The sequence below is a fragment of the Trichechus manatus genome, unplaced genomic scaffold, assembly GCF_000243295.1.
Source record: "Trichechus manatus latirostris isolate Lorelei unplaced genomic scaffold, TriManLat1.0 scaffold00044, whole genome shotgun sequence".
NCBI lineage: Eukaryota > Metazoa > Chordata > Mammalia > Sirenia > Trichechidae > Trichechus > Trichechus manatus.
The window spans coordinates 15,266,323-15,290,743 of record NW_004443980.1 but is presented as its reverse complement, the minus strand read 5'-3'; the positions used below and the strand labels follow the sequence as shown (position 1 = coordinate 15,290,743).

General features: G+C 45.1%; 1 protein-coding gene across 2 annotated transcripts in view; it reads left to right on the top strand.

The window, feature by feature from the left end:
- Positions 1 to 15,775: 15,775 nt before the first annotated feature.
- The window catches only part of CNMD (chondromodulin), a 29,725-nt gene continuing 21,079 nt past the window's right edge, over positions 15,776 to 24,421 (top strand). For both annotated transcript variants that reach the window (XM_012555625.2, XM_004376623.2), the window contains exons 1-3: positions 15,776 to 15,847; positions 16,373 to 16,513; positions 22,748 to 22,888. In XM_012555625.2, coding sequence (XP_012411079.1) covers positions 15,776 to 15,847; positions 16,373 to 16,513; positions 22,748 to 22,888 — 354 coding nt within the window. The remainder of the gene's footprint in view (positions 15,848 to 16,372; positions 16,514 to 22,747; positions 22,889 to 24,421) is intronic.

The following is a 24,421-nucleotide window of genomic DNA, read 5'->3' as shown; positions in this document are numbered from 1 at the left end:
CAAAGGATGTGCTCTGCTCCTGGCACTGCTTTCTTGGTAGTATGAGGTCTCCCTGTCTTTCTGCTCACTTCTGTCTTTTGTATCCCAAGAGATTGCCTCAGGACACAATCCAACCTTGTAGATTGAGTCCTGACTCACTAATACAACTGCTACCCATCCTCCCTCATTAACATCATAGAGGCAGGATTTACAACATACAGGAAAATCACACAATACCAGGAATCATGGCCCAGTCAAACTGATACACACATTTTTGGGGGAACATAATTCAATCCATGACAGTAGGAGTAATAGTGAGTGGTAACACTCCCATCTCTACCCCTAAATTCCTGGAACCATGAATCCTGGCTCTTGGAGAAATAGCACCATATATTAGAAACTGGTTTAGAGCATATACAGCTTCTTAGAGAACACTACCCCAACCCTGCAAAGTACTGACACCTAGCTGACTCCATAATTGTGTCTTTTGAAGGCCATTTCATCATTCTATCAAGCCAACTGCTTCAGGATAATGGGGAACGTGGTAACACCAGTGAATTCCATGAGCATGGAACCATTGCCATATTTCATTTGCTATGAAGTGAGTCCCTTGATCCGAGGTGATGCTGTGTGGGATACCATGACAGTGGATAAGACGTTTTGTGAGTCCACTGATGGTAGTTTTGGCAGAGACACTGCATGCAGGGAAGGCAAATCTGTATCCATAGTAACTGTCTATCCCAGTAAGAGTGAAATACTGCCTTCTTCATGATGCAAGGAGTAAAATGTAATCAACCTGTCACCAGGTTGCTGACTGATCGCCTGCAAGAATGGTGCCATATCGGGGACTCAGTGTTGGTCTCCACTGCTGGCAGACTGGGCACTCAGCAGTGGCTGTAGCCAAGATGGCCTTAGTGAGCAGAAGTCCATATTGCTGACTCTATCCATTGCTTACATCCCTGCCACCATGGTCACTTTGTTCATGAGCCTATTGAACAATAATGGGAGTGCCTGGGGAAAGACGATGACTGGTTTCCACAGAACATGTCAACTTATCCACTTGACTGTTAAAATCCTCCTCTGCTGAGGTCACCCTTTGGTGAGCATTCATAGGAGATACAAATATCTTTGCTTCTTTCATCCATTCAAAGAGGACTATTCACATACATTTTCCCCATACCTCCTTGTCTCCAATTTTCCAATCATGTTCATTCCAAGTCCCTGATCATCCAGTCAACTCTTTGGCTGCAGTCCATGAATTAGTATACTATTGCACATCTGGCCATTTCTCCTTCCAGGCAAAATGAACAACCAGGTGCACTGCTCGAAGTTCTGCCCATTGGGAGAATTTTCCCTCATTATTGTCCCAGAAAGGGGCTACAGTGCTACCGCTGTCCGCTTTTCAAGTGGTGCCTGCATTTCAGGCAGAATCATCTGTAAACCGGGCACGAGTTTTCTCTTCCTCAGTCAACTGATCATAGGAAACTCCCCATGAGGCCATATGTGCAGATTGGAAGAGGGCAGGTAATGCGAAAGGAATGGATATCATGGGCATTTGGGCCACTCCCTCATGCAACTTACTTGGTGGCTTCAGGTCCTACTTGGGCCTGACCTCATATATACCACTTACAATTAATGATGGAGTATTGCTATGCATGTCTGACTTTATGACTCTGTTGGTCAGACAACACCCAGATCATGATGGGCAGCTCAGGCTGCATGGTGACTTGGTGGCCCATGGTTAAGCATTCAGTCTCTATTAGGGCCCAGTAATCAAAAGGAGAGTAGTTATCTGAAGAGAATGACAGAGCTTTGCTCCAAAATCCTAAGGGTCTGCACTGTGATTCACCAGTAGGGGCCTGCCAAAGACTCCAAACAGTATGTCTATCTGCCACTGACATTTCAAGTACCATTGGATCAGCCAGATCATATGGCCCAGATGACAGGGCAGCTTACACAGCAGCCTGAACCTGCTGCACAGCCTTCTCTTATTCTGGGCCACACTCAAAACTAGCAGCTTTTCAAGTCACTTGATAAATCGGCTGGATAGCATACCCAAATGAGGCCTATGTTGCCTCCAAAATCCAAAGAGGCCCACCAGGGATTATACCTCCTTTTTAGTTGTAGGAGGGCCAGATGCAAAAATTTATCCTTTACTTTAGAAGGAATATCTCAACATGTCCCCCACCACTGAACTCCTAGAAATTTCACTGAGGTGGAAGGCACATGAATTTTTGTGAGATTAATTTCTCACCCTCTAGCATGCAAATGTTTTACCAATAAGTCTAGAGTCATTGACACTTCTTCCTTACTAGTATCAGCATAATGTCATCAATGTAATGGACCAGTGTAACATCTTGCAGAAGTGAAAGGCAATCAAGGTCCTTGTGGACTAAATTATGACATAGGGCTGGAGAGTTGATATTCCCCTGAGATAGGTCAGTTAAAGTATATTGCTGGTCTTGCCAGCTGAAGGCAAACTGCTTCTGGTGTTCCTTTGAAACCAGAATCAAGAAAAAGGCATTGACCAGATCAATAGCTACCTACCAGGTACCAGGAGATGTATTAATTTGCTCAAGCAATGAAGCCACATCTGGAACAGCAGCTGCAATTGAAGTCACCACATGGTTAAGTTTACAATAATCCACTGTCATTCTCCAAGATCCATCTGTTTTTTGCATTGGCACTGAATGGAGATATGGTGCGAATCAACACCCCTGCATTCTTCAAGTCCTTTATGGTGGCACTAATCTCTGCAATCCCTCCAGTTTTGCGGTATTGCTTTTGTTTTACTATTTTCCTAGGTAGGGGCAATTCTAAATGGCTTCCACTTGGCTTTTCCTACCATAATAGCCCTTACTTCACATGTCAGGGATCCAACGTAGGGGTTCTGCCAGTTACTGAGTGTGTCTATTCCAATTATGCATTCTGAAATTGGGGAAATCACTACAAGATGGGTTCAGGGACCCACTGGACCCACTGTGAGATGGATCTGAGCTAAGACCTCATTAATAACCTGACCTCTATACATCCCTACTCTCACTAGTGGGCCACAGTGATGTTTTGGGTCTCCTGGAATTAGTATCAGTTCAGAGCCAGTATCCAGTAATCTCCAAAAAGTCTGATTATTTCCTTTTTCCCAGTGAACAGCCACTCTTGTAAAAGGCCATAGATCCCTTTGGGGAAGGCTGGGAGAAAGATTAACAGTACAAATTTTTGGCAGTGTAGTTGGTTCTTGATTAAGGGGCCATAATGCTCTATTCTGGCGATTCGAGTTAGACTACCATTCCCTTGACCTAGACTTCTTCTGCTTGCACAATTCAAGTAAATATTTAGTAGATTTCCCATCTATTTCACTCCTAGGGACACCATGACTAAGTAGCTAACACCATAAGTCTGTAAGAGTCAGACTATTCTGTTTACTGTTTTGACTTCACTGTCCATTATGGTAACCATGCTCACCTTGTCTTTGTTGATTGAGTGCCACAACTTGGCCCCTACCACCACGGGGTCCAATAAGCTCCACTGTAGTTAGGTGTCTTAATTCAGTTAGGGCAGTTCCCACTGTCAAGTCTGACTTACATAAAATAAAAATCACAGCAGTCTTCAAGGATTCTGAGGCTCCCTTCACAAATTTGTTCCTCACCATTGTGGTAAAAGATCTGTCCTCTGGACACTCCATGGGTGGGTCTGTGGGTCTGACCTGATAATTCCACTCTAACATGCCAATTTCCCTAAGTCTTTGGATACCTTCTTCTACAGTATACCAAGGCAGGTCTGGTACTTCAACTTGATTTAGTGTAGGCCACCATGCATCCCATGCTTCAGCAACCCAACCAAATAAACTACTAGATCCTTTCCAAACCTCTCAAGCTGAAACACTGAATGAAGAATCTGTGCTTAGTGGACTCATACCAACAAACTCAGACTGATCCAATTTTATGTTCCTTGCATCATTATCCCACACCCTTAATAGCCATTCCCACAATATGCCCCAGGTTTCTGTTTTACAAATTAGAAAAGTCAAGCAGTTCTTTCAGGGTGTAGTGTACCTACTCCTGGGTCACACTTTGTACTTCACCTTTTGGGGCTTGCTGGGACTAAAGTCTAGTTATAGATCTAGAAGCAAGAATAGATGGTGAGTGTGGGTCCTGGAAACATTCAGCAGTGTCTTGTAAGGCATCTACCTCAGGCGATACCCCAGGCAATGCTCCAGGCATTGCCTCAGATGATATTTCAGACAAGGACTCTTCAGGCACAGCTGGGTTGCTCATCAGATGCGGATGGGAGAGATAATTGTTTTACTGGGTAGGGTGGCTTAATAGACAAGATTGTGTGATCTCTTCAGATGGGAGAGTAAGAGGGCTGGTTCTGTTGGAAGGAGTGATTCAATGGAATTTAGGGGCTCAATGTCTCTAGCTTCCTGATTATCTGCCCGTATGTCCCCATCCCAAATTTTAGGACCCCATTTCTTCCCAATCAATGCCCTCAGTTTAATGTCATACACCATTCGAGATTGGGAATTCAATTGGCATTGTAATTCAGCCACTGTTATGATAAGACTTTAGGTTTGGTTTTTGGCAGTATCAGCTCTGTTACTACAAGAAATAAGTCTATCTTTTAGGGCACAAGTGACAATTTTGAGGTCTTTTATGCAGCACTTGAGCTGTGACTCTGAAGCCCTGAACTCATCCTTTCTTTCACCACTTTGACTAGTGAAAGTAGGACCGACCAAACAGCTTCCCTATACTTCTCATTCTGACAAAATCGTAGAAAAGTACCAAACATGCAATCATCCAGAGCCTCACTTCTCACCAATACTTGATCTATTGGTGATGATATTTTGCGTATTAATATTACCACCTCACACCATGGATTAACAGCACCCTCCTTACTACTGGAGGCAGAGTCATCAGTGCCTTTAAAACTAGTCAGACTTGAGAACCAATTTAGAAAACTTATCCTTATGATTTTGTTTCTCTAGAACCACTCTTGGTACAAAACATCTTAGGCTGTTTTCTCTAGAGAAGCAAAACCAGTGAAGCATATATACATAGATATAGAGAAAGAGAGAGAGATTTATCTCAAAGAAACGGCTCACATGGTGTAGAGGATGGCAAGTCCCAAGTCTATGTGTGAGGCATCAGGCTGGAGGCTATCCTGACTCACGTAGCTGCAAGGGCTGACAAACCCAAGACTGGTAGGTTGAATAGCAGGCAACTGGCTCAAGAACCAAGAACCAGACGTCAGATGATGTCAAGCTAGATACAGGATCAAGAGCAAGCAAGCGAGTTTTGCCAGAATGTCCATATACATATTAGATGGAGGTCACACCCCCAAGAATACTCCCCTTACAACTGATTGGCTAATAACATCAGATCACATCATGGAGGATGACTAAATAATCATATAACTGCTAAATTACATCATCACGTAACTCCCAACCCATTGAGAATATGGGCCAGCGAAGTTGACACACAACCTTAACCCTCATAGTCACTATGAGACAAATCAACTCAATGGCAAAGGGTTTTTTGTTTTTCTTCGTTATGTTAATGAGGCAACATTAGTGTAGGGTGTGTCTTGAGTCAAACTCTTTTGAGATATAAAAGGAGATTAAGTAAGCAGAGATGGGGGAAGATAGATACCACACCACATGAAGATTGCCGAGGGATCAAAGAACAAGAACCTTCCCCCAGAGCCGACAGAGAGAGAAAGACTTCCCCTAGAGCCAGCGCCCTGAATTCGGACTCTAGTCTTCTAAACTGTGAGAAAATAAACTTCTGTTCATTAAAGCCACCTACCTGTGGTATTTCTGTTATAGCTGCACCAGATAACTGAGACAGCCACTAAACGCGTGAGTCGCTCGTACCGTAAGGTGACTGACAATTCATAATTCTGCAATGGCAATTAGCAAGAGCATGAGCCTTTCAGCCAGCTTTTCTGAACTATGACTTGGCAAATGTTTTCAATGACCCGTACACTGCTTTTCTTTTTCATTTATTAATTTAGTATGCACCCATCCAAAGAACAGCAGTGAATAAAACACAGTCCCGACTTTCCGGAGCTTCCATGGCAGTCTGGTGGGGAAAGCAGACAAATAAACAGAAAAAGAAGCAACTGGGGAAGTGACCAGAGCCTCAAATGTGCTTCAAAGGAGTTTGGACTTTACTGTGATGGCACTCAGAGCCACTGCAGAGTCTCATGCAGAGACATGAGGGGATCCAATTTGCATTTTAGAAAAACTCTCGCTGCAATGCAAAGAGATGAAACGGGGCAAGACTGGAGGGAGGGAGGCAGATAGCTAGGAGGTTCTTGAGTCATCCCAAGGATTACTGTCACATAAAGCTACGTTGAGAAGGATTTGAGTCATTGAGAGTAGAAGCATAAGACAGAGCTGACAAGCCAAGAAATAACCACTTGCATGGAAAAAATAAAGTACGCTGCAGCTTGAAAATTAACCTACCTATAGGGTCGCTGTGAGTCAGAATCGACTCGATGGCAGTGGGTTTGGTTTTTTTGGTTTTATGTGGACCTGCAAGGAGCACTGGTGGTGCAATGGTTAAACGCTCAGCTGCTAACTGAAAGGTCAGAGGTTTGAACTCACCTGCGCTCCAAGGGGAAAAAGACGTCATAGTCTGCTTCCATAAAGATTATAGTCCTGGAAACACTATAGGGCAGTTCTACTCTGCCTATAGGGTCGCTTTGTGTCAGAATCCACTCGGTGGCAATAGGTTTGGTTTTGGACGTGGATGTAAAAACTAAAAAGACTCAAAATTGTCTAAGTTAAAGAGAAAAGGGGGCAGTGGTGGTTCAGTGATAGAATTCTCACCTTCCATGCAAGAGACTCAGGTTCAATTTCTGTTCAATGCACCTCATTGGAGGCTTACATGTTGCTATGGATGCTGAACAGATTTCAGTGAAGCTTCCAGACTAAGATGAACCAGAAAGAAAGGCCTGGAGATTTACTTCCAAAAATCAACCAATTAAAACCCTATGGATCACAATATTCCAACCCACAACCAATGACGGGGATGGTGCAGGGCCAGGCAGCGTTTAGTTCCCATGTGCATGAGGTCACCGTGAGTCGGAGCCGACCTGATGGCAGCTAACAATGGCAACAAAGGGGAAGAACCCTGATTTGATCATTGCAAAAGGTAAAATAATAAATTACTCCCCGTAGTTGACTGTGGAATGTGGCTTTGTTTTTCTGGAGAGTATTTGCCATCCATGTAATGTTTTTTTTTTTTTTTTTTTTTGCCAATATAAAAATGTTCCCTGAACTAACATCAAATCGGCTGGACACTGGGCAGTGGGAAAGGAAAAGCAAATAGACCCACGAGCTGGTGGCTGAGTGGCCGGGGAATGTGGGAATTCAGGAATATGCACAAAAAGTGAACCGCCTGCGGAAACCGTACAGAAATGCCCTTAGTCCTCTTAGGTCGAGGACATCAGTGTCACCATCAGAAAGTTCTAGAGAGGCTCTGCCTGAGTGGAACAATCATGCGTTACTGACACCATGGAATCTCCTGAAAAGCTCTCCTTTATCTTTAACCACTTGTCCCTAAACTGCCCCCCTTCTCCTCACGTAAGTGCCAGGGTGTATAGAAAAACAGTAGCAATATAAAGCTTTATATATTGCTGTTGTTAGCTGCTTTCAAGTTGGCCCCTAACTCATGGTGACCCTATGCACAATGGGATCAGACCATTGTGATCCATAGCATTTCATTGACTAATTTTTGGAAGTAGATTGCCAGGTCTTTCTTCCTAGTCTGTCTTAGTAGAGAAGCTCCACTGAAACCTGTTTAGCGTCATAGCAACACTCAAGCCTCCACTGACAGACAGGTGGTGGCTGCCCATGAGGTACACTGGCCGGGAATTGAACCCAGGCTCCAGCACAAAGGGCAAGAATTCTAGCACTGAACTATCACTGCACCCAAAGCTTTATATATAAGTAGCTAAAAAAAACTTAAAAATAATTGGAGCTCTATGCTGCCCTTTCATCCCTCCATTGGAAGAGAAGGTTCTGCATTTATTCCCTGGAGACAAGAGTCTGTTTCTGGTTTTCCACTTCCATTCCACTGCCCTCACTCAACAAAAAATCTCTTCTTTTCCAGTTCATGCATCCATTCATATCACCTTCTTCACACCTTCATCTCAGGCTAGGAAGTTCCATGCAGAACTTCGTCCCACTTTCCTTAACAATTTCTGCAACTCCCTACAGTTTTTCTTTCCATCACGTCCCTATTACACCCACTGCAACTTCAGAACCCACACTGATTCTGACAGCCTGACCTCAATAGCCTCTACTCCTGAAAGGCTGATTATCTCCAATCCAACTCATCAGTAAACTCACATTACAGAATGTTTCTGCACACAACTGGTTCTCCTCTCTGACTCCAACCTCCACAGCCTTTCCCTCTCCTGTTGCATCATTCCACCATCATGATTCCAGTCCTTCCCTTTCTCCTAGCTCATTAGCTCCTCCTCACTTGACCAGCCTCGCTTCCCAGCCTATACCCTGGAGTCACTCATGCCCTGACCTTCTGCCCTTCCCAAGATCACCTTCAATACCCAGTGACTCCCAACATCAACCAGTGTCCTCTAACTGGCTCTCATTTTGCTGCATGCTGACGAAGAGTCTTGGCACCTTCATGTTCTCTGGCCCCAAACTGGTCGCTGCTCTTGTAAACTCCATATTGTAGTCCTCATACAAATGCTATGAACTTCTCCCACACTCCTCAAGCCCCGCCTGGTCCACCACCTCTCCATCTCAGTAAATGGACTTCTCTGTTTCTTTTCTGACACTGTCAAGTTCGACATCTCCACTTGAATGTTCATAGCTCTTAAACTCAACATATGCAAACCGCAGTCAATGCCCTTTCCATCTACCCAGTTGTTTGTGCTTGAAACGTGGGGGTCAATCCTAACTCTCCCTCTCCCACATAATTCATAATCAACTCATCTCCAGATCCTGTAGATTCTACCTTCAAAATAGATCTCAAATCTATTAACTCCTTTGCATCTCCATCATTTACAACTATCCTAGTTTTGACCACCACCATCTCTCGCATGGACCACTGTGAAAGTCTAAGAATCTACCCCTTTCACTCTTAACCAAAAAACAAACCGTTGATTCGACTCCAACTCACGGCAACACCAGGTTTGCAGAGTAGAACTGTTCTCCTTAGGGTTTTCAATGACTGTAATCTTTCCGAAGCAGATCACCAGGCCTGTCTTCCTAGGTGTCTGTTGGTGGATTCCAACCTCCAACCTTTCAGTTAGCAGCCGAGCACTTAAATGTTTGCACCACCCGGAGACTTCTTTCACTCTTGCCCCCTCCAACTTAAGTATTCTACCCCACAGTGGCCAGTGCAAACCTGATCATGCAGTTCCACTGCTTCAAAACCCCTGATGGTCTGAAGGAAAACTTTTAAAATTTTTAACGTGGCCTAGAAAACCAGCCTCTTTCTGTAGCCTCCCATTTTGTCATTCTTTCTTTTATTCTCTACAATCCATCCTTCTCTTCTTCTTTCAGATGCCAAACTCCTTACCACCTCCTGACCTTCTAACGTGCTGTTCCTTTTACTTGGAACCCTCTCCCCACCCCTCCACGTTTCCCATACCTCTTATGATGGTTAATGCTACATGTCAACTTGGCTAGGCTGATCCTCAGTGGTTTGGCAGATGCTATGTAATCACCTTCCATTTTGTGATCTATGTGAGCAGCCAGTCAGTTGGAAGGGGAGTTTCCTTGGGAGTGTGGCCTACCTCCAGTATACAAGTGGATGTTCTGGCAAAGCTCACTCTCTTTTCCCAAACCTACACTCTTCTCATCGCCTGACCTCCAGTTCTTGAGACGTAAGCCTGCAGAAGTCTCTGGCCTGCCACCTGACCTACAGATTTTGGATTTGCCAACCCTGCAACCCCATGAGCTAGAAGAGGCCTCCAGCCTGTCGCCTGACCTGCAGATTTTGCGTTCCTCAGCCCCTGCAACCACATGAGCCAGCAAAGGTCTTCAGCCTGTTGCCTGACCCACAGATTTGGACTTGGCAGCCCTCAAAATTGTGTGAGCCATTTCCTTGAAATAAATTTCTCACTATATATACTTATATATACTTCACTGGTTTTGCTCCTCTAGGGAACCCAGGCTAAGAAACCCCTCCACCCTATCTCCACAAGAAATTTTCTATTTATTTTTAAGCTGTCAGCTTAAATGTCCCTTCCTCAGGTGCCTGTCCCCCCTACCCCCTCCCAATGTAGATTAGATGTTATATGATCTTAGGCTACCCTGTACATTTTCTTCATACTGTTTATTGAAAATGCAATGACACTATTATTTTGTGACTACCTGTTTAATTAATGATTGTCTTTTCCCCTACTCTATAAGCTCCTCAAAGGCAAGGACCACTTCCCATTTCTCATTGCTGTGTCCCCAAACCTGGCACAGTACCTAGCAAGAGGGAAGAGTTAGGTTCTAACCTCCAGGGTGTGAGCCTATGGATTGGGCTCCACAGGAGGGTGGGCAGAGAGGAGCAAGCCTATGAAACAGGCGCCCCTTTGACCTCCTTCTCCATAGGCCCCCCTGCCTTGCTTCCTTGCTGCTTCTTCTAGTGCATTCTCATCACGCTTAACCATCGACAAGTAAACACATTACCTTAAAACTGGTGGAAATAGGTCACTCGAGGAGAAAGTGCTCAGAGGATGCAACTGGTTCTCCTACTCCCAGTCAGCAACTTTTCCTGTTCTGCCTGGCATGTGGTGTATTATTTGTTGTATGAAGGAGGCAAAGTCCTGCATCCCACTCCTCAGCCTCTCCTCAATATCCCCAAAGCATCTAAACCATCCCTTATTCCTTCCAGCTTTCTCCCCTCTCAAGGTTAATCTTGCTTGCCTTGGATCCATTCCCTCCTGTCCCCATCTTCTGTCATCCCTGCTCCTTTCCCTTAAGGTTTCAAACACATCTTTCCAGCGTTGGGGACCCTCCAACCCCTTTTTTCTAGTCTCCTTACTTTCTTCTTCTCCTCAATGCCAAGTTGTCTCCATTTGCAGTACTTACTTCCTCCACATCCACTCACTGTTATTTTTTTATTCATTCATTTTTTGAAGAGTTAATACATGTGCACAGTGCAAGTCTTAGGGTTATCTAGAGAAACAGAACCAGTGAGATAAAGATAGATGTAGGTAGGTAGTAGGTATGGAGGTAGGTAGGTAGGTAGACAGACAGACAGATAAATAGATAGAGAGGTAGATAGGTAGACAGATAGATATTTACTTCAGGAGATAAAACCCAGAAACAAAATCCATTGCCATCGAGTTGATTCTGACTCGTAGTGACCTTATAGGACAGGGCAGAACGGCTCCATAGGGTTTCCAAGGCTGTAATCTTTGTGGAAGCAGGCTGCCACATCTTTCTCCCATAGAGCAGCTGGTGGGTTTGAACCGCCAACATTGCAGTTAGCAGCTGAGCACTTAACCATTACACCACCAGTGCTCCTTCAAGGGATAGGCTCATGCAATTGTGGGGGCTGGAAAATCCAGAATCCACAGGTCAGGCATCAGGCTGGAGACTTCTGCTGGCTCACAGGATTGTGGGGGGCGGGGGTGGGGGATGGCCTGGCAAGTCCTAAATCTGTGGGTCAGGCACATCAGGAAAAAATTTGCCAGTTCAGACTCCTACAGGCTTGCACCCCAAGATCCATAGGTCAGGCAATGAGAAGACTGTAGGGTCGAGAGTGAGAGAAAGAGAGAGAGAGAGAGAAAGAGAAAGCCAGTTCTGCCAAAATATCTATTTATAGTCTGAAGGCAGCCCACACCCTAAGGAACTCCCCTTTCAACTGACTGATTGACTGCATTACATTACATTACATTACGTTACATTAGAGGAAGTGATTACATTAGATTGCATTAGATTACATTATACAACAGCAACTAGTCTAGCATTTGGCAAAATCACTGGGAACCATAGCCTAGCCAAGTGGATACATAAAATTAACCATCACAGTATAGAATTCAAATGTTCCAAAAGATACACAGTGAAACACCTTCCTCCCACCAGTCTCCCCATGCCCCACAATTCTCCTCAGAGGCAACCTCAGAGGCATCTTGTGTATCTTTCCAGAAAGCATGTGTGTAACTATATATTCTTGTTTGTATTTTCTATACAAATGGAGCATTTATATACCCTTTCTACCCTTTGCTTTTTTTATTTAAAGTATCTTAGAAAGTGTTCCATATCAGTTTTTTCAAAACAGCCTCATTCTTTTAAATGGCTGCCAGGACTCCACCATGAGAATGTACCATAAATTATTTAACCAGCTCTCTACTGTGGATGTTGAGGCAGTTTCCAACCCATCTTTCGTTCTAACAAACATACCGCAATGAGTATCCTTGTACATATAGGATCTTGCACACATGTGAGTGCATCTGTAGGATAAGTTCATAGATATGGGATTGTATTTTGCATTTGGTATTTAATTGCTCTGCATAGAAACTGTACCAATTCACCATCCCACAGCAATATATTGAAGGACCTCGTTTCGCCTCATACTCTCCAACAGATTGTCTTAACAATTTTCTTTTTTTTGCCAGTCTGCTAGGCGAAAAAGTATAGATTAAATTTGCTTTTCCTTTATGAATGTGACCAAGCATTTTTCTTACATTTAACAGTCATTTGTATTTCTTCTTCTGTGAATTGTCTGTTACTATACTTCTCCCATTTTGCTTTTATATTGTTGGCCTTTTAATGATCCCTAGGAACTTTGTATATGAGAAAATTAGTTCCTTGTCTGTGATATAAGTTGCAAATATTTTAGCCACTCTGTCCGTATCCCTTTGCAATAGGATTTTTGTGCCCAATAAAGCAAATTAAACCACTGTCTTTTGGTTCCTTGTGCCCTATTAATTGTGAAATCCAAAGGCTTTGCTGTGTACTCATTCTCCTGCTTTATTCGGCATTCGACAGTGCTGACCTATCGTTCTTGAACTCTCTTTCGTTTTTTTTTTTTTTCTTTTATTGTGTGCACGACTTATTCTTCCACCACTCGTCTGCCAGTTTGTTATACTGTGGGGGCTTGGTCGTTGCTATGACGCTGAAAGCTATGTCACTGGTATTTCAAATACCAGCAGGGTCTCCCAAGGCGGCCAGGTTTGAGCGGAGCTTTCAGGCTAAGACAGACTATGAGGAAAGTCCGAAAATTACCCAATGAAAACTCTATGGATCACAACAGAACATTGTCCAAAATGGTACTAGGAGATAAGCCCGCTAGGTTGGAAGGCACTAAAAAATACCTCTAAGAGAAACAGGTCCCAGGGGCTGTCTCCAAGACCTTACTCCATGCTCCAGACCCAGGGCCGTCCAACAATACCAGGCCAGTGTAAAGGTGGCATAACCTGTTGCCATTGAGTCCATTCCGACTCACGGTGACCCCATGTATTACAAAGTAGAACTGCTCTGTAGGGTTTTCTTGGCTGTAATCTTTACAGAAGCAGATCAGCAATGGACTTGAGTATACCAACAACTGTGAAGATGGCACAGGACCAGGTAACGTTTTATTCTGTTGTACATGGGGTCACCATGAGTCAGAGCCAACTCAGGGCAACCAACAACCTTATCTTGGATCTTCTCTCCTTTTTCTGTTACTTCTCTTATTCTTTGCCTGACTTCCTGTTGTAGATGCCCTTGCGATAGGAGGTCTTTCAACTCTGCCACAGCAGTGCCCTGGGGATGTGCCCTTTCTGGAGCTCTTGCTGGCGGTTCTCCTAACACCTTAAGTCTAATTAGATATGCAGATTGATATTGCCATGTTTGAACCCAAGGCAGACTCAGGACTTTTTGTCTGGACTGTTCTTTTTCATTTCCCACATAAAACTCAAACCAGAAAACGAAACCAGCTGCTGTCCAGACATTCTGACTCATGGAGCCCTCCATGTGCATCAGAGTAGAACTGTGCTCCAAAGGGTTTCCAATGGGTGAGTTTTTGGAGGAAGATCAGCAGGCCTTTCTTCCAAGGCACCTCTGGGTGGACTTGAACCTCCAACCTTTCAGTTAGCTGCCGAGTGTTAACCGTTTGCACTACCCAGGAACTCCCTATCAAACTCAACAAGTCTAAAATCAATCTTACCGTGTCTGCTCTCTCAAAACCACTCCTCTCTTTTGTGTTCCTCCCACTCTCCCACTTCTCCCATGCCTGAAACCTCAGTCTCCCCCACCTCAAGCAGTTGCCACAGATTCTTCTGCAGAAGTCCCTTCCACTTTTCGCATCCTTGTCCTTGTAACCCTCCTCCCTCATAATGGTCTCTTCTTCCAGGATTCTGTCCACACACTTCCTCCTGCTGCAGTCCTGCCCATTTAACCATTTAGTCTCTCTCTGCTCAGGAAACCTCAGTCCTTCCCATGCACGGTCCCTACCCCCTGCACAAAGCTGGAGCCCAGTGATAATTAACAAATCCATTCAAATGCAGTATGATAATTAATGAATCCATCCAAATGCAGTACTATGTCATCCAAGTCTTCCTAGTACTAGCAGATGGCATTTCCATCAGCTTTTTTTTTTTTAAATAGAGACTTCAGTTGTCCCTTTGGACGCATCGGTGTTAGTTTTGCCATTGTTGTTTTGGTCTTGTTTTTTTAACTTACTTGTTCAACCAACCAGAAAGCACTCTTGCTCTAGTCTCCCCAGTTCTTTCCCTCCAGACCCGTCTGCTTGGCTTTTGCTCTTGCTGCAGTTGTACCCTCCTCTTAGAGAAATGGGGCCCAGGGGCCATCTCCAAGACTCTACTCCATGCTCCAGTCCCAGGGTCATCCAGCAATACCAGGCCATTGTAAAGGTGGTATAACCCATTGCCACTGAGTCCATTCTGATTCACGGCGATCCCATGTGTTACTGGGTAGAACTGCTGCATAGGGTTTTCTTGGCTGTAATCTTTACAGAAGCAGATTGCCAGGCCTTTCTTCTGTGGCACCATTGTGCAGGTTCAAATCTCCAACCTTTAGGTTAGTAGTCCAGTCCAAACCATTTTGTGCCACTTAGGAACCTTCAAGAAGCCCTGGTGGTGCAGCAGTTAAACATCTGGCTGCTAGCCAAAAGGACAGCAATTTGAACCCAGCAGCCGCTCCACAGGAGAAAGATGTGGCAGTCAGAAAGATTACAGCCTTGGAAACCCTATAGGGGAATCCCACTCTGTCCAATAGGACTGCTATGAATAGGAATCCACTCCACAGCACACAACAACAAAAGGGACCTTCAAAGGTGGCATTACCCTGGCAAAAATATGGCCAGTGTCCCCTGTCCACTTGCACAACCCTGCTCTCCTTCTGCTTGTTACACCAACACACACGTTCCAAGACCTTGCAGGAAATTACCTCCTACCAGGTGTCAACAGCAGAAGCCCTCTGAAATTCTAACAGAACCTTGGATGACGGAAAGAGCCTTGGGGATTTAGCATTTCTTGGGGTCGCGGGACTCAGTAATCCCGTTCCACCCCAAGAGAACCAGTCCCCTACAGTGGTTTGCCAGGATGTTATTTGGAGGCCATTACACCCGAGAGAGCGAGGAAGGGCGTCCCCGAAAGCACGGTCTGCTAATAATGCTGCTCTCGGGCGGGAGGGAGAAGGGAGGGGAGAGGTGAGGCGCTAGAAGGGGTGGGGACCTCTGGGCTGGCCCAGGCGGGACGGTGTCCAGTGTGTGCGCGCGCGTGTGTGCCCGGCGTTGAAGTGCCCGGCACGTCGGGGCGGCAGGACGGAGGCCAGGGCGCGCGCAGAGGCTCCGAGTATCTCGCTTATCCAGCCACAGCCATGGCAGAGAACTCCGACAAAGTTCCCATCGCCCTGGTGGGGCCTGACGACGTCGAGTTTTGCAGTCCCCCGGTGAGTACAGCCCTGGACCCCCAGCTCGCTGCCGGATTAGTTCATACTCAGGGCCCGGACTGCGCATGAGGGTCCGGATCCACTGTCGAGGGCCAGGGAATTGTGCCACCGAATGTGTCTCGAAGGGTATGCGCAAGTTTGCGTGCCCAAATGTGTGCACTGGGTGGCGTCCCTTGCGAGTGGGTGCAGGGGGCTCGGGATCCACAGACGGGTGTGGAGGGGAGGGTGGAACAGGCGTCAGGAAGGGGCGTCCTGTGGCCCGCTGAGTTTGCAGAACGGCGGGGGCCTTGGCCCTGCGCCACGAAAAGTTTGCTTGTCACACATTCCCGCCTGAGTACAAGGGACCCTGGGGAGGGGCTGTTGGAGGAGAGCTTAGTGAAAGGGGGCGCCCTAAGGGGCTCAGGGCGAGCTGCTTCCCACACCCCTCGAATCACTACGGGCACTGCGCGGGGCTGGGGTAGACGCGGGGTCCGCGGGGTGCGGGCGGCGTAGAAGTAACTCGCAGCTCTACCGCCTGGCCCGCAGGTGTACGCCACCGTGACGGTGAAGCCCTCCAGCCCCGCGCGGCTGCTCAAGGTTGGAGCCGTGGTCCTCATTTCCGGGGCGGTATTGCTGCTCTTTGGGGCCATCGGAGCCTTCTACTTTTGGAAGGGGAGCGACAATCACGTAAGTCCAGTGGGCGGCGCGCAGGGCTGGAGGCTCCCGGGGCCGGGAGGCGCACAGGGTAGCGGGGTCCTCTCTGTCACCCCCATGTTCCCCCCTAGGCGGAGCCAGAGCGCTGATTGGCGCCGCGGCCCGGGCTACGGCTCTCCGCTGGCCGCTCGCCCTCTCTGCCCCCGTTTCTGTCTCTCTCTCCATCCTACCCGGGCACCTTCGCCCTTCTTCCATCCTACTCCGCGATCCTGTTTTCTGCTCATAGGCAACTTTGTAGAAAAGCAGGTCAAGGTTTTAAAGGATGGTGTCAAAACATAGAGTAGCGGAAAATACCGTGGACTGTTGGAGGAAAGCCATTCTCAGCCAATCTCGGCCTGGAGCTTCCACTAAGCAGCTGTGTGACCGTGGCTAAGGCACGGCATCTCTCTGGCCTCAGGTTACTCATCATTAAAGGAAGAAGTGGAACTACATAATTTCAAAGGCCTCTGCCAGCCAAGAAAGGCTGTGAGTGTAAGAACCTAGGACAAAGATAAACAAACCCCAAATCCATTGCCCGTTTCGACTCATGGAGACCCCTTGCGCATCGGAGTAGAACTGCGCTGCACAGGATTTTCTTGGCTGTAATCTTAGGGAAGCAGATCCCCAGGCCTATCTTACGCTATGCCACAGGATGGATTCAAACCGCCAACCTTTCGGTTAGGGGAAAAAAAAAAACCAAACTCACTGCAGTAGAGTCAATTCCAACTCATAGTGGCCCTACCCAAGGACAAAGATAGGGGAGGAATATTCGGAGTCAGTAATTGGAGAGGAATATGATCTTTCAGGAAGTTTTTGTTTGTTTTGTGACCCCTCCATCAACGCTCCCTTCTTTCTTGCTGTTTAAAAAAAAAAAAGGTCTACCTTCCTTAAAGGTGGTAAATCGTGTTTAAAAATCAATTCTGGCCTAGTCACATATGATTTAGTGGTAAATGTTTCACTAACTGCTGTGCTACTTTCTTTGTATGCAACTATTTATTTTAAAACTCCACAGGCCTCTCAAGAAGTATAAAAACTGCTTCTAACTTTACTGGGCAGAATTCCAGTGTGTTCTCTAAATACTCCAAATTTTGTTCGCCTATGTGGAAGGGACATTTTATCTTGATGACCACTTGCCAGGTCTGGTATAAGCTTATTTCTACTAATGGAGAAGAATTCCATTTCGACGGCCCACACAAAGGGCTGTTTCTTAATCACTACCCTCGGAGGATCTGTGACTGCTCTTTTCTTCCCCCTCTCTCCCCCATCATGAAATTCAAAGCATGAACGAATTCCAGTACTTAGAGAAAATGGTGCTGAAAGCAACGCAACCATTTTACACATCACATCTTCTGCAGTCACCGCATAATTTGTATTTTTAACTCAAATGCCTAATGTAGATAAGCATGCCATTTAGCACTGAGACTATATAAAATTTGCAAGCACCGATTTGTAAGATCAGAATTGCACAGTATTTTGTGTATATTTGAAAAGTGCCTTAATGTATTTGTATTTTAAATATAGAAGCTGGGCCAGATGCTCATATCTGAAAGCAGCAAATCTGAACATGAGAACCGATGTCAATATCTATATCTCCACTAATAGTGGAGTTTAGGTTGTCATCCCTTTGGGGAATTTTGTGGTATTGGAATGTAAATGGTATCCTTCCGATGACAAAGCCTCAATAGGTCATTTGGGGACAAAAATAGCTTTGCTTTTGGGGGAAGTAAGGATTTTGGTCATGATACATATTAAAATAAATACCATGTGGCATTTAACTATTCCAGGCAAACATAGCTAACTGACAAGCTTCTAGAAAGAGAGATTGAACGATCACACTGAACAAGTGGGACTCCCTTTGTATTTTTTACTTTACTGCAAGATGGTTAGTTGTCTAGTTCAAAAGAGCAGTATTAAATTCTAAAAATACAGAGGAATAGTGAATCACATTTTATTGCCGACAATCAAAGTCTTTTCTATACAAGCAGAAGAATGAAGGAAATCATGGTCTTTTTTTCCCAAAAAAAAATCTCTGATGCTGATTCACAATACTTAAGTCTGAAAAACATATCACAAAATGCCAAATAGAGTAAATTTGGCACTATCTATGCATAGCACATGCACGAGTCTGCTTTTCCTGAACACAAATCTAAATAACCCAAGTAAAACAGAATCAAAAAAGGTAAGTCTCTGTCAAACAGAAAGACGTCCCCGAACCGAATGGATTATCCATTCTTCGGGGATTATCTGTGCATCTGCTCCTTATATTGGTTTATAGAGGAGAACCAGCAGTAATTCACCTCCTATCCCTTTCATGTGGGTAAATCCCCCTAGAACTGGTTCACTTGAATTTAGTTGGAAGACGATGAAGCATCGAAGTCCTAATAATTGGGGGACAATTGACTGGGCTCAAATATTGAAGCCATTTTTCACCCATATTATTGTAAATGGAACAAGGCATTGAAATACGGGAAATTCCCACCAATATGAAATAACCAACAACCCTACCGTGTGGGGTAAGGGGATGAGATCATTGCCTGTTGCCTTTCTTCTCAGATGGCTTTTTCTAGACATTTTTTGCAAACATTCTGTAATTAATCATATAGAACCCAGGCATTATTAAAAACTCATTAGCAAATGTCCTTGGTTGTAAAAGGTGCCATACTGAGCAGAATTTTGGCAACTATAAACTTCATTGTATTTGGATAGCCTGAGGTGCCAACTGTTCCTTCGGCTGAGAGTAGATAATGTGATTGCCTCTCCTCCAGCCCAGCCTCCTCCTGAGCTCTCCAAGCCCAGAACTTTGTAAACAACAGCTGACTGGCCACCCGTTGATTCAGGAGGGCACAAACCTCTCGTTGCTGCCCCCTGCAGGTGGTGCACTGCTATCAAATATGGGCTGAAGCTACATCATTACAAAGGATGCAATACCTACCTAGTTGGGAGCCTTTGCTTGCGGGGAGGGAGGTAGTTCCTGGGTGGTACAGATGGTTAATGCACTCAGCTGCTAACTGAAAGGTTGGAGGTTCCAGTCTACCCAGAGGTGCCTTGGAAGAAAGGCCTGGTGATCTACTTCAAAAAAATCAGCCATTGAAAACCCTGTGGAGCACAGTTCTACTCTGACACACATGGGGTTGCTATGCATCAGAGTTGACTCAATGACAACTGGTACTGGTTTGTTAGCAGGGAGGTGGTGAAGGGTGGTGGTGGAGGAAAGTGTAGTTACAGGCCACTCTCCTATTACAATCTCTGCTTCTTAAAACACGCTGAGAATTTAGAAATCGTTCATTTCTTAAGTTTTGCACAGCTTTACTAGTAAATGCTTACGTGCAATGCTTCAAAGGGAAGAGCTTCTTGCCTTCCGAGTGAAGGACACCCGAGCCAGCAGGAACTCACACGGTGCTGTCTGCCACGCTCCCTTTGACAGTCATAATTAACCCATGTGAACAGTGGCCTCTCAGAGAGCACAGGCACAGAACAGAGCCTGCTTTCTAAACCTTACCTGCAGAAAGCACGTCTCAGCCAAAGAAAACAGGTTTCCCAAGCTTCTGTGATCGTAAGGACCACCTGAGGTGCAAAGTGAAAACAGATTGGTGGGCTGTGCTCCAGCTCTGCTAAATCAGAACTCTAGAAGCGGTTCTGATGATTAGGCAAGTTTGAGAGAATCTAAGTTCATCAGACAGGAGTCGTGGGGTGCAGTGGTTAAGCACTCAGCTGTTCACCAAAGGTCGGCCATTCAAACCCACTAGCCACCCCACAGAAGGAAGATGTGGCAGTCTGCTTCTGTAAAGATTACTGCCTTAGAAACTCTACGGGGCAGGTCTACTCTGTCCTATAGACTTGCTATGAGTTGGAATTAACTCGATGACAGTGGGTTTGGTTTGGTTTGGTTTTTTGGAAGTTCATCAGAAGAAGGGGAGTAGAGGCAGTGAGAGATGTCTGAGCAGAAATAACCAGTTGCCATCGAGTTGAAGCTGACTCATGGTGACCCCACATGTGTCAGAGTAGATCTGTGCTCCACAGGGTTTTCAACGGCTGATTTTTCAGAACTAGAACACGAGGCCTTTTTTCTGAGGTGCCTCTGGGTGGACTCGAACCTCCACCCTTTTGGTTAACTATTTGTACCATCTAGGGATTCCTTGAGCGGAAATAGGAGGCCATTATTTTCCATTCTGCTGAATGAATGCTGGTGCTTCAAAGGCTACTGGAGAGCAAAACCATTTCTATATCTCTGCTGAGAAAATAAAACAGGGCTTTGTGGATCTTGTAATAATGAGTTTTCTGCAAGTAATGATCCAGTAACAAGAGACACTTTTTCCACTGTTTGTCCGTGGAGCAGCCATTTTTCATAATGAGGGAGAAAAATCAGACTTGAATTGAAGCTGAGCCATTCGTAGCTCTGACCTACTGACCTGACATTGAGGGGCCACTGTCTTTCACCAGTTCTTACCCCTCCCCCTTGAAAGATCTGTATGCCTCTAAGCCAGGGGTGGGGAAGGAAAGAGAAGATACCCGCCCAATACCCCCACGACACACAGAAAGATCTGGCAGGGCAGCACACCATCCTATTTTCTTCTGCAGTTTGCAGGAGCAGCATACAAATAACTTTTTTTTTTTTTTTAACCAGTGCCCTAACAAGATGTCTAAGCTAGGAGAGGCCCTTTGAATCATCTAATTTAGTGGTAAACTTAAAAATAAAGAAATTAAAAAGTGACCAGATTTTTTGTTCTAACACAATCTAACTCAGAAATCTAACACATAAAACAGATAAAAAGCAGAGCCACTGTGGTTGGACTGTGAGTGGACAGGGCAGAAAGGAGCCTCCGAGTTCCTCCTGCTCTCTCTGACCCTCGCCTCTGGGCCACCCCATGAAACCTCAGAGCTCTGGGGACATAGATGAAAACCACCTATGAGGTCCAACATCTTCATTGTCCGCTCAAGGCAACTCCCCAGACCCAGGGGGTTAAGTGGCGTGACTGAGTGGTCTTCTGATTCCTGGACCAGTGCTTTCTCCACAAGGCTAATTCCCTCCCCGCCCCCCACCCCCCACACACATACGCCCCACGTCTCATTATAACAAAATGTCCTATCACACAATATGCCTGTCCTCTACCAGAAAAAACAAACCCATTGCCGTCAAGTCGATTCCGACTCGTAGCGACCCTATAGCACAGAGTCAAACTGCCCCATAGGGGTCTCCAAGGCTGAAATCTTTACAGAAGCAGACTGCCACATCTTTCTCATGTGGAGTGGCTGATGGGTTCGAACCATAGACCCCTTGGTTATCAGCTGAGTGCTTCACCACAGAGCCACCAGGGTTCCTTGCCTGTCCCACAGAGTCATTAAAATGAGAAACTCATTTTGAGCTGGAACGCACGTGCACATCGACCTTGCTGTCTCCAAACGCCGCTCTGCATCAGGTACGTCAGCGCTGTCTGCAGTCTTTACTACAGACCACGCTCCATGCTTACTCTGAACCAAACGATTAAAAAACTTTTCAAACAAAGGCGCCACTGCAGTCCAGTTCAGGTAACAGCCCAGTTAACCCTGTGCCTCCCCAGTTTCCGTTTACCTATCAATGGTCTCACCCTGGCTGCGCAGGAGAATTGAGCTTTAGAAAATACCTATGTCCAAGTCCCATCACCACCACCCCGCCCCCCCCAAAAAATACACTTGCCATCAAGTCGATTCCAACTCATGGCGACCCTATGCGGGTCAGGGTAGAACTGTACTCTATAGGATTTTCAATGGCTGTGACCTTTGGGAAGCAGATCTCCAGGCCTTTCTTCCGAAGTGCCTCTGGGTGGAGGTGCCTCTAGGTGGATTCGAACTGCCAGCCTTTCAGTTAGTAGCCACACTTAACTGTTTGTGTTACTTAGGGACTCCAGTACTACCCCCAGAGGTTATGATTTGATTGGTCCAGGGTGATGAAGCCTGGGCATCATCACTGAAAATTCGACCAAGAAACTTCTAATGCGCAGCCAGGATTGCGGGTCACTGAGCTATTTGAATACATATCAGAGAGTACCAAAGGTTTTACTTTTAAGGTATTTTTTAAAATCCCTGTATTAAATGACTAGTGTATGGATGAAGTCCTGGTATATTAATGTATTACTGTTAAGGATGCTTCAGTGTATCTCTGAAAACTGTCTTCTATACTGGAGGTCTAAAGATAAGTTGAATTGCTCAAAAAAAAAAAAAAGCATCACTAACTATTATGCTCCCTTCCAGATTTACAATGTCCATTACAGCATGAGCATCAATGGGAAATTACAAGATGGGTCAATGGAAATAGATGCTGGGAACAACTTGGAGACCTTTAAAATGGGAAGTGGAGCTGAAGAAGCAATTGAAGTTAATGACTTCCAGAACGTAAGTCTGTTTCATGCATTTAGAGAGTTTAACCAGGCAAGCCTGGGGGACTTTTCTATTTCACAGAGAAGCAGCATCTTTCACACACCTCCATGGCACTGAAAAGAGTAGGTTCTTTTTGGAATTATGTAGTGTCTTGGCAGAATGACTTCGAATCCATTTTTTTCTAATGCTGTGAATAAAATGCTCAAACGATCCTGGAACATTGCAAAGTCTGAATGTTGAACTTCTAGAGGGGAGAAAAATCTTAATGACCCGGTAGTCTCATTGACATCCGATGGGATCTATTTACATACTTTTCTCAATTCTTCTGATCTCCCATTTAATCCAGAAAATCAGCATGGAGAAATTTCCTTATTATACCATATGTTTTCTAACCATGGCCTATTATAGATAAAACATTTGCGTCTCCTGTGGAAAGGGCAAATATGTTTGTCTATTTGTTTTTTACAAAAATCCAATTTACAGGCAATTTGAGACATTAAGTTGTGTATCTGTGCTTCCGTGTACATCTGCAAACCAAAATGTCACGCCAGGCCTTGTTTACTACTAGCCCGCCAACAAAACCAACCAGTTACCGTCAAGTTGACTCCAACTCATGGCAACCCCGTGTGTGTCAGAGTAGAACTGTGCTCCATAGGGTTTTCAGTGGCTGATTTTTCAGCAGTAGATCACCAGACCTTTCTTCTGAGGAGCCTCTGGGTGGACTCGAACCTCCAGCCTTTCAGTTAGCAGTTGAGTGCATTAACCATTTGCACCACCCAAGAACTCCTTGTTGGCCCACATAAGTATCTTATTTTCTTTCATATTCTAAGATGAGGAAGAGCATTACTATTTGTATCCTCACATTAAATCTGTAGGAGTAGGAGAGACTTCTTATGAAAAAAGCCTCCTGAAAACAAGGTCCCTTCTGACTGGCATACAAACATCGTATTGACCCATCTCCCTCCAACTGATGGGAAAAACTGGGGATGAATTTCATTTGAAGTGTACGAAAACACACTTCACAAGTCCTTCTGAATACTAAACAGATACTAACATTGGAGCACTGGTGATACCTGGTAGTATTTGATGATGAACGAAGACTGGCTATGTTCAGAGCAGTCGGGGACAGGCTCTGAAGTCCTGTATGTGGGTCACCGCACCTACTTTAGTCAGAGCTTTGCAATTGGTTCCGGTCAGTGCACAAGTATAATTTCTCTGGACGTCTTAAAGGCTTTTACTGCAAAACCCAGGACAGAACATCATCAGTTTTTTTCTTCGTACTGTTCAATATAAACTCATAAAAGGTAACTCCCCCGACACCTCATTCAATCCAGGAAAAAGCTGAATACCTATGACATGCCACAGCATCAAGATATGCAAAGGAAGCTATGAAGACTTGGAAAAAAAAAAGGTCCGTCCCTCTCAAAATATTCATGTATCAGGAATAAATATACCATTAAAATATTTTAATCCCAGACCTATATTTCTGTTTTATAATCCTTTGGCTCTTTCTAATAATGGTATTGATTGTGTTTTGTTCTCAGAGGC